This window comes from Lipotes vexillifer, unplaced genomic scaffold (genome assembly GCF_000442215.2).
Source record: "Lipotes vexillifer unplaced genomic scaffold, Lipotes_vexillifer_v1.1 scaffold794, whole genome shotgun sequence".
In the NCBI taxonomy this organism is placed as follows: domain Eukaryota; kingdom Metazoa; phylum Chordata; class Mammalia; order Artiodactyla; family Lipotidae; genus Lipotes; species Lipotes vexillifer.
The window spans coordinates 617,457-628,334 of record NW_006799310.1 but is presented as its reverse complement, the minus strand read 5'-3'; the positions used below and the strand labels follow the sequence as shown (position 1 = coordinate 628,334).

General features: G+C 40.3%; 1 protein-coding gene across 1 annotated transcript in view; it reads right to left on the bottom strand.

The window, feature by feature from the left end:
• The window catches only part of NELL2 (neural EGFL like 2), a gene marked incomplete at its 3' end in the record, with an annotated part of 344,840 nt that extends 334,050 nt beyond the window's left edge, over positions 1 to 10,790 (bottom strand). The window contains exons 1-2 of the mRNA XM_007471548.1: positions 10,438 to 10,790; positions 9,871 to 9,999 (exon numbers count right to left, since the gene is read on the bottom strand). Of these exons, the coding sequence (XP_007471610.1) occupies positions 9,871 to 9,999; positions 10,438 to 10,492 (184 nt within the window). The remainder of the gene's footprint in view (positions 1 to 9,870; positions 10,000 to 10,437) is intronic.
• Between the last annotated feature and the right edge of the window lie 88 nt (positions 10,791 to 10,878).

Below are 10,878 nucleotides of genomic sequence, written 5' to 3'. Positions count from 1 at the left end.
GGAAAGTGACTCTGATTCAGAAAGGACCCAAAGGACGACCCCCAAAGGTTCTGTCAACATTACCCTGGCCCCTAAACCACCATTCAAGGTTCCCTGGACTCTTGTCCTCTACCACCAGCTCCCACCAACAGACTAAGCTGGTACCTTGTCAAGGAAAGCCAAGGTGGCCCAGACAGAGGCAAGGAAAACAACTGTGTTGTTTTTCAGAACTTCTAACACTTCTCCCCACAATACATGACTCAAAATCTAAGCTAAACCTTTAATACACTTAAAAAGTAATGTGTGTTGGGGTGACTATAGAGGAACTATGTTCTGAATCTTCTTTTGCTGGTTTTCTCTATGCCCCCCCCCAACTTCTGAACAGTGGTACAACAGGGCAGATTTTACCCCTTCCTCTCCAAACTGACCATTTGTTCTCATTTCTCTCTACCCAAAACCGCATATCCTCTTCTCCCAAGTAAAGCCCAAACAACAAAAATGCTTGAGGAGATGCTTCAGGGCCAGTTTCTCCCCCACTCCACTCTACCTTCACCTTCATCCCTGCATCACATGAAAGTCACCTTAGGTTAGCTCCTCCACAAAATCCAGCATTTCTACCAGGGAGCCCCTAAAACAATCCAAGGGAGCTTGATCTGCTGCTAAGCTAATTCCAAATAAAAACAATATTTAACGTGTACTGAATGTTTAGTAAATGCCATACACAGTTTTATTCATACAGTCTTCACATCAACTCTAAGAAATAGTACTGTCATTATCTCAGTTGAAGCAGAGACACGTTAAACAACAAATTCAAGTTCGCACTAGTGAACAAAGGAACCAAAATTTGAACCCAAGATACCTAGCTCTGGAGTCCATGTTCCTAATTACTACTGCACATCAATTTGAACTTGGAATTGTCTCCATCATTTCTTCCCTTTGTCTAGACAGGTAGAGTGTGACCTTCCAAGCACTGGCTTGTTGTCCTCATTCTAAATCTCTTTGAAGGGAGAGACACCTGGTTGTCTGGGTTCCCCATCCCTTCCCCAGAATGAAGACTGTCAGGAGGGTTGCCATCAAGAACAACTCAGCAAATACTTGTCCAAGGGCCCGTGTCCAGTTCCTGGCAGCAGCCCTAATGGGAAAGGGAAGAGCTGTGCTCCACTTTTCTTCCCATCTATTCTCTCCCTAATTCTTCTTAATTACAGTGGTTTATATCTGAGTTTCAACAAATGTGAAGCAAAAGTTACCATAACAAAAATTATCCCCTAAAAAATGAGTCTCCACATGACTGGCATCTCTCTTCAATGTCAATTCTAAACTAAGACTAGCAAAAGATGAAAAGTTTCATAAAATTGATAAAAAGAATGTAAGAGGAATGCCCAAATGACACACAAAGGCACTAACTTGTGATGATCTTATATAGGTAGATAAATTTTTAACATGAAAAATAAAAATTTGACCAAAATGATAAATACCTCAAAATAAATGATTTCTTATTAAAAGTTTAAGAGACAGTCCTCAGATATTTTCGCAAAAATAAGCAAACAGAAAACCCCAACACTTGATTTTATTTACTTGTTCGTATAACTGACTAATAGTTAAATGATTTCCTACATTTTGTCAAATGTAGACTAGGACAAATGATTGTCATAGTTTCTAGCTTCTTTAACATAAAGCCCCAAATTTACTTTTTCACTATTTACAATTAAACTTTGGTTCCTGCTTTACCTCCTGTAATAACTTATGTAGACATCTTCTTTCCTCCATTATACGGTATGTCCTATCCTTATACATAATAGCAGTGCAATAAATATTTGTTAAATTGAATTAAAGTAAAATCAACAGGAGACATCACACCATAAGGCCTTAATATCTAATACCAAAGTTACCAGTTAGCATATGGACAATAATTATCTGAATTATGGACAGATAATAACAAGAACTCAGAAAAGGATAGGTGTCTTCAAGAACGGGGTCTGGGACCAGCATGAGGTGAATGAGCTAGTGGGAGATGGAATAAAGCCACAGAAAGGCCCTTCACTTCAGTTATTATCCAGAGTGCACTTTAGCCATGACATTTGAGATCATTCACCAGTCAGAGCCTGTCAAGACTGCTCCAGCTTCTCCCAAATCAAACCTAGTTGGCATCCTACAGATAACCCTGGCACTTTTTTTTTTTTTTTTTTTTTTTTTTTTGCGGTACACAGGCCTCTCACTGTTGTGGCCTCTCCCGTTGCGGTGCACAGGCTCCGGATGTGCAGGCACAGCGGCCATGGCTCACGGGCCCAGCCGCTCTGCGGCATGTGGGATCTTCCCGGACTGGGGCAGGAACCCGTGTCCCCTGCATCGGCAGGCGGGCTCTCAACCACTGCGCCACCAGGGAAGCCCACCCCTGGCACTTTTGATAGAGAATTCTAGTAATCCTTGCCCCTGTCCATAGTTCTGACTACCATACTGACTGGGTGCCAAACACCATGCTAAGCGCTATCCATTCTATTTCCAAAATATGCATGCTTTCTAATTTTCCCCCTCAACCTCTGGACGAACCTTTTGGGGGAAGAAAGGGTGCATTTTTGAAAAATAATCACGATTGAAAAAACCCACAACTTGATTTTACTCTGTTTGTCCTCAAAATGATGGAGAGAATCCCTTAAAGACTCATCATTTAGTATGAAGACTCTGAATTTACACTTAAAAAACTTTTAAGTCCCAATGACTAAGATAACTTTAACTGGCTAATTCAAGTTTCCAACCACTGAACAAATTTATTCTCATGCATAGTAGGGGGGCTCAAAAGAAAGTTTAATTCAGTTACAAAATAAATGAACATTAACGTTTAACATATACAGCAGTTTCCTATCACTGCTGTAGCAAATCACCACAAACTTAATGGCTAAATCAATGCAAATTTATTATCTCGCAGTTCTAGAGGTTCAGAAGTCCAAAATGAATCCCACTGGGCTAAACTCAAGGTGTCTGTGAAGCTGAGCTCCTCCTGGAGGCTCTAGGGGAAAAACCATTTCCTCACTTTTTATAGCTTCTAGAAGCTGCCCACATTCCTTGGCTCAAGACCACCTTCCAAGTGCAAAGTCAGCAAGGACCAATCAAGTCTTTCTCATGTTACATTTACACTGACACTGACTCTTCCACCTCCCTCCTCCATAATTAAAGGAGTGCCGTGGCCGTGGCCCTGGGTACATGGCCCTGTGGGCACCCCCCGAGTGATTCCATGAAGTCCACCCAAATAATCCCAAATAATCTCCATATTTTAAAGTCCCTGATTAGCAACCTTAATTCCTTCAGCAACTTTAATCCCCCCTTACCCCGTAACATAACATATTTACAGGTTCTTAGGATTTAGTATGTGGACAGTTGGAGGACCATTATCCAGCCTACCATAATCTGTCCTTCAGAAAGATTTATAACCATCCCACAGGCAAAACACATTTACTCTATCCCAAAGTCCCCCAAAGTCTCAACCCATTAGAATATCAACCCAAAGTTTAAAATCTGGTCTAAATCTTATCAATTCAAAAGCCCTAAATCTCATCATCTAAATCAGGTATAAATGAGACTTTGGGGGCTTCCCTGGTGGCGCAGTGGTTGAGAGTCCGCCTGCCAATGCAGGGGACACGGGTTCGTGCCCCGGTCCAGGAAGATCCCAGATGCCGCGGAGCCACTGGGCCCGTGAACCATGGCCGCTGAGCCTGCGCGTACAGAGCCTGTGCTCCACAACGGGAGAGACCACAACAGTGAGAGGCCCGCGTATCAAAAAAAAAAAAAAAAAAAGACTTTGGGTATTATCCATCCTGGGACACAATTTCTCTCATCTGTGAACCTGTAAAACTCAAGAAACAAGTCAACTGCTCCCCAAATAAAATGGTGGGATAGAAATAGTATAACAGTTATAGACATCCACATTCAAAAAGGGAGAAAATGGAAGTTAAATTAGACACCAGGTCCATGCAATTTTGAAATCCAGCCAGGTAAACTGCATTTGGTTTTAAGATCTGCGAATAATCCTCTATGATTCTTGGCTCCACCCTCTAGGCTCTAAGCTCTCTCTTCTGGGCTCTCAGTTCTGCCCATGAAAGGTGGCACATGTTTGCAGCTGAGTAGTTTAAGCAGCCTATTTCTTGCTTGTAGAATTTTGGGGACCCAACAACCTTCTTTCATTACATCTTCTCACTTGCCCTTTCAGGTTAAGCCAGGAGTGTTATTGCTGTTATGGTTTTCTCAAGAACCTTGTGGGTCTCCCACATGCGTCATAGAGATTTACTCCATTAAACAACAGGTTCCTCCACAAATATTTCCTGGATAAATCCATCTCTATTACAGGATTCCACTGAGTTGTCTGAGGGAATACATGAGTCACACGTTCAATTTCTTCAGAGTGCCCTCTATGTGACTGAATACTCTGACCTTACTTCTAAGGCACTAGCAAAAGGTTTTTAGGCCACACTATTGGCTTTCTCTCCTGAGTAGGCTTTCCTGCCAGTGAATCTCCTAATTTTAGCACATTTTGCAATCTGGATATGTTAAGAATTTCTCAAATACCAAGTGCTGGTTCCTTTTTTGCCTAAGAGTTCTTCTCTCAATCTATCTCTCTCCTTTCACATTTTACTATAAGCAGCAAGAAAAAGCCAGGCTGCACCTTTAAAACTGCATATATATCACCTCAGCTACACATATAAACTCATGTTTACAAGTCTTGCTTTCTACATAACTTCAGGGCAGAATTCAGCTAAGCTTTCTGCCACTATATAACAAGGATATCCTTTCCTCTAGTTTCCAATAACGTGTTCCTGATTTCTATCTGAGCCCTCACTAGCATTTCCTTTAATGTCCATATTTCTACAAATAGTCTGTTCATGACAGTTTAGGTATTCTCAAAGGTGATTTGGATTTTGTTTACCATGTTCCATCTTCTTCTGAATCTTCACTAGTAGAATCGCCAATGTCCATATTTCTACTAACAGTCTTTTCAAGGCAATCTAGCCTTTTTTATCATGTTCCTCAAAATTCTTCCAGCTTATGCCTATTGCCCAATTTCACAGCCACTGCCACAGTTTTAGGTATTTCTTACAGCATCCCCACTTCCATGAATCAAAATCTGTATTAGTTTCCTGTTGCTGCTGTAACAAATCACCACACACATACTGGCTTAAATCAACACAAATTTATTATCTCACATCTCTGGAGGTCAGAAGTTCAAATTGTATCTCACTGGGCTAAAATCAAGGTGTCAGCTGTGCTGTGTTCCTTCTGGACATACTAAATGAAAATCTGTTTTCTTGCTTTTCTAAATTCTGGAGACTGCCCACATTCTTTGGCCGTGGCCCACTTTCATCTTCAAAGCCAGCAATGGCAGGTCTAGTCATTCTTCTTTGCATCACTCTGACATTGACTCTTCTATATCCCTCTTCCAGATTTAAAGGACCTTTGTGATTACATGAGGCCTACCCAGATCATCGAAGATTTGCAACCTTAATTCCCCCTTGACATGTAACAAAACATATTCTCCGTTCCTGGGCTTAGGACGTGAACATCTTTGAGGGACTATTATTCTGCCCACCACAGTATATCTTGAATAATGATAAATTTTCAATTCTTCTGTATAAATATGATCTACTGTGTAAACTGATCCGTGCTTTCTTTGTTTGCTTCATCTAATATCATAACCCTAACATTTCCACTACTCTGGATTTCTTCCATTTTCTCAAGTGCACCATGCTCATTTCAGGTCAGGATCTTTGCTCATGCTATTTCCTTTGCCTGTGTTACTCTTCCTTTCTGAATCCCCACAGCTCCTCTTCCCCAGACTACTCTTATTTATCCTTTGGCTATCAGCTTAAATGACTCTCCTTCAAAGACAGTTTCCTTGATCCTGTGACTCCCTAAACAAGAATGTAGATTCCCATTACATCCTTAGTTTCTCTTCATATCATTTATCTTAATAGTGATTAAATTATTATCTGTGTAACTGCTTGTTTAATGACTATTTTTAAGGCACTATGAAAGTAAAGTTCTAACTTCATTTGTTATAGGCCTAACACCCAGCAGAATAGGTGCACAAAAAAATTCTTCATAACATTAATTTTATAATTTAGGGTACTGAAGCTCATAGAAATTAAATAACTTCACCATAGAAACACAACTAATGAAATTCCACTTGGGTCTAACTGGTTTCAAAGCCCATCTCTTCAAAGCCCACAGTCACTGTGTTATTCTACTCTAATGCGGCATCAAAATGACCATTGTCTCTAAGTCCACAGATACTCTCTGATCTTCATACTGAAGAAAAGTACTCACTGCCACCTCACTTTCCTTAATGCAGTTACCGTTGCCTAGTCAAGTCAATGACTCACCACCAAATGCCCAATTTCATTCCTGTTTTCAAATACTGGCATAAGGTAGACTTGTGAACATTTTTTTCTCCTTTAAAATCTTAAAGTTCTTTAAAAATAATTACTAAATATTTATTTCCCAATGACCAGCTCGGGGAAAAAAAATGCTTTGATTTTATCTACTTCTCTCGTGGGGATTAGTGACATTATAAAATCTGTGAACACCTTAGAAGAAACTTTATCAAACCAACAGAGGAAACTATCTAGTTTGGGAACCTGGCCAGAAAAAATGCTAAAACCAAAGATCTAAAAATCATGTTAGAAAGTCCTAGAACTATGCTTCTGTATTCTCTCATTCTTGGTGTCTCATGTACAAAGAGGAAAGATTATTATAATCATTATCTTGAAGAATATTCCCTAGATTTTAAACAAAGTTGGTAGAATTCTATTTATAATTGCACTAGCCCTTAACATTTCAGAATTCTTTACCACCTTTCATAGGTCTTTTGACTGTCAGAACCTGGTCCTCTATTTTATAAAATCATAAGTGTATTTTTGTGTCTATCAGTCAGACTGTAGCTAGAAATACATGGAAGATCTTGATATAGATTCCAAGCTGTTGTCTGGTCACTTTTTTCTTTTGAAAAGTATAATTGGCACAGATCAAAAGCCACATGTATCAAAAGATGATCTAATTTAGCATCTTATTACTTCAATTCCCAAAGCAACTATAAACCAAATTTCAACAACAAAGCAATTTTAGTGATGCTATATATGACAAAAATCAGGTATGACTTTGAAATACATTTCTACTTGCTTTTATTATACATATGTAATAAATATAATAGTTATTAAGTAATAGTAGATTCTTAGTGCACAATAATTTACAAAAACTATTTAGTTTCTAAAAGTACTGAATTATAAGCATATTAAAAAAACAATAAAGAGAAGAATGAACTAGCTAAATGGAGAAGCAATATTAAATGAGCAAAAATCATTGGGAAATTGTATGTTGAGATTTCTTTAATTTAAAGATAAGAGACAAAAGAAGATAGAGAGATTTGATGGTTCAAAAAGCTCTTCCATCTATTTGGAACATACCTGATAGCACAAAGTAACTTATCTGATAGGTTTATGTGAAATCTGAGAGCGCTTCACAGATTTGTAATGTGTTACTATTCCTGCTATGCCATTTTGAAGACTATACAAAAATATCCGCCGCACCCTCAATTCACTATAAAGCGAATCCATAAAATCTTCAGAGGCTGAGAGCTTTTGTCTCTCTAAAATCCATGTAATCCCAGCGAAGCCCAGAACTGACTTCTTAAAAACAGTTTCCACATTCTAATAGCAGAGAAAAGACCTTTCAGAGGTAATGCAAAACTATCAAGCAGGGCCAAAGGTCTACCTGTTGTCAATTTTATAATCTAAATCTGAGAATAAGAGAAATCATTAGAGCATAATAAACACATCAGTAATACATGCCTACTGAGAACACAGCAGGTAGCAAATACTTGCCGATTGATTGGCTATATGAAATAAGGTGCATAATTTGGCAAGAAATAAAACTTTACACCTCCAAATCTCGTAAACTATCTTTGTCAGGCATTTACTCTGTCTAAATATTGTGCTTGGTACCAACAAGGAAACAAAACAATTCATCAGTGTGCCCTGATATGTAGTAAGTATGGCCAATTCATTCACAACACAATGCCTACCTTGAAGAACTGGCAATTTAAATAAAAATGAATACTAAACATTTCTTATAAAAATTTAACCAGGAGAAGATATTGGTGCCTTGAGACTATTTCCTAGAAATTGTCTAGCATCAGAACATAAAATGCACAGTCCTGAAGGTTTCTATTTGTGACAGCTCAGACGGTCTTCAGAGAAAGACAAGAACACCAATATAATTTAAAGGACCTTTGGAAATTTTAAGGGCACTTCAACGCCATTTGTTTATCAGGAGCTTTAGCTTCTGTAAAGCTTTCCACTTAATCAAATTGGCAGCCGTGAAGTAATTTTGTTTCCAGCTCACAGGGATTGAAAAATCAGAGATTGAAAAAAAAGGAGAAAAACAGAAGCTTAACTCTAATGACACTTATTCTGCTCTGTGAATTTTGCTGACAGCCTAAGTCTTATATCTTTTATTAGATTTGGTCATTGTTTTTAAAGGAGTCAATATCCAAATCACACCCTCACTCCCCACCAAAAGAAAAGAACTTTAAGTAAATAAAATATTATCACGAATATCCCTCACAATAAAAGCATTTAGTGGGCTCACCATAATTAAAACAGAAAATTGCATTTAACTTATTGTAAGAGTAAACTTGCTTTAAATAAATGCAACACATGTCAATTTCCTCCTTTTCCAACTGTAAGCTTTGGTGTTACTGTCCGTGGTGACACATACTGGCTATACCACGCAACAACACCACTACAGAAACACTCAAGTTTTATTTTATGCCTATTTCTTGGTGGCAAATTTGCTGAAGTGGTTTTATTTTGCATATCCAACTCTTTAGTAATTATGAGTTGCACTTTTTTTGAAGCCACAGCACCGAAATCACAAAAGAAAAACTGGGTGAGGTGGGGAGAAGATGCCTTAGTCAGTCCATCAAATATGTTAAACCAAATTCCATTTCTCTTTTGCCTTCATGTGTACTTTACCATATGTGAAACTAGTCTTTCTGTATGTGTTTAGCTACCTTTTAGAAGCTCATGCTACAGCACCTTCCCACAAACCAAGCAGTCTTCAAAAAGGTTGGTAAGTCAAAGCTGAAGGGTCGATGCATTGGAATTTGCTTTGACTACATAACACACCTAAATAAATTTAAATGTAGACACTTGTGCAGAGCCAAAGTCCACTGACTTCAAAGTTTAAAAATCCTAAGTACACGATTAATGGTGAGACAAAGTATACTTTTGAATTAACATTTATTTGAAATATTTTCAAAATAATTTTTAAGAGAATATTATTTCCTTTCTCCTGTCATTGATGGAGAAGAATCATTATCTTTCAGCGAGGAACCTTGTCTCAAATATAGTGTGTTTGTGACATACAGTAGTTAAAACTATTGAAAGATATTAATTTCTCCACAAAGCTACCCCCATAAAGAAATTCCTCTGCAACTGGGCACCACTGTACTTGAAACTTTCAGAGAGCAGTGTCTTAACTAAGATTAAGCTACCCTATTCCCTACCTAAATCAATTTCACTCAAATGAGGCGTTTGTGTTATAATTCATTGTTACCCAGACTCCAAAATCAACCATCTGCCATCGGAGTTTCTGTACAGTAATTAAGGGACTATCCATTAGAACTGGCAAGAGTACAAAGTAAGAAAGAGGAGGGGGCGGGGGAAGAGAGAAACCAAGCCACTTAAAAAGAGATGGAAGGTGTGTGTATTTCACACTGACCCCTCCACATCTCAGCTCAGATGTCATCCATGAGGCAAAACAGAAGTTAGGAAGAGCGGTCAGGCCAGCTCCTCCCGGGATTATCCGAACTGAAACCACACTGGGGACTGAGCACGCGCCTCTTACCTTGAAAAAGAAAGGCTTTCGTCCCATTATGTAGCCCGGGGACCTGGCGCACTCCGGTCGTGGACTCCCCAAGTCCTAACTCCGTTAAGACGTCAATCTGTTGGGAGGGGTCCACACCAAGACCCCAGACTGGTGGGAGTGGGGGAGGGAGGAGGAAAGAAAGAGAAACCTCCATCAAAATATGTCTCTTCCTCCAAGGCAGCAAAGAACCGCGTCTTAGAGACAATATTGGAAACTGACAAGAGGCGACTCCCTCCGCTGCCTTACCTGAGATCAGCAATCAAGCTTTAAAGAGCAGAGCACCCAGCCCCATTTCCATGACCTACTTTAAACCCCTCTCGGTGCAAAGTTCCCCTTGGCCCTCAGACCCTGGACTAGGGGTGTGACCCGCCCTGCTGTCCCCAAGACAAGCACAGAAAAAAATCCGAATCCAAACCCACCACCTACTCCAAGCTTCCCACTCCAGACCTACTTCAGGTGGAGGAAGAGCGAGGCGTCCCCAGGCAGCTCGGGCTGCCCAGAGGCGGGGGCCATCCCTTCTCCCGCCCCAGCTCTGAGGCCACTCACCTGCTCCGAGACCGAAGAGCAAACAGAATGTTCTCAGTAAGACCCGAGACTCCATGGTGTGGATCTGCTCAGTCCATCGTCTCCCTCTTTAAAAATAAAAATCGAAGAGGTTCTTGGAATCAAGCGGGAAAAATAGCGTTTGTCTTTCCTGCCGCTGCCTTGGATTTACTGATTAGTAAGAGGAGTACGATTTGGTTGCCTAAGAAAAAAAAGGGAGGACCCCCCGGGCGCGTGAAGAACTTAGACCCTCCAACGCGCACATCATTCCCACACGCAGACCCAGGCGGCGGGGCGCGGGCTGGGAGGCGGCCCTGAGGGAGGGGTCGGACTCGCCGGGGGCTGCTCCGCCGGGGAATTAGCTCCGGAGCCGAATCAAAGCAGCCGAAGGCACTCACACCCGGAGGAAGGAAAGCCGCCCCAAGAAAGCCGGGGCTGGGGCGG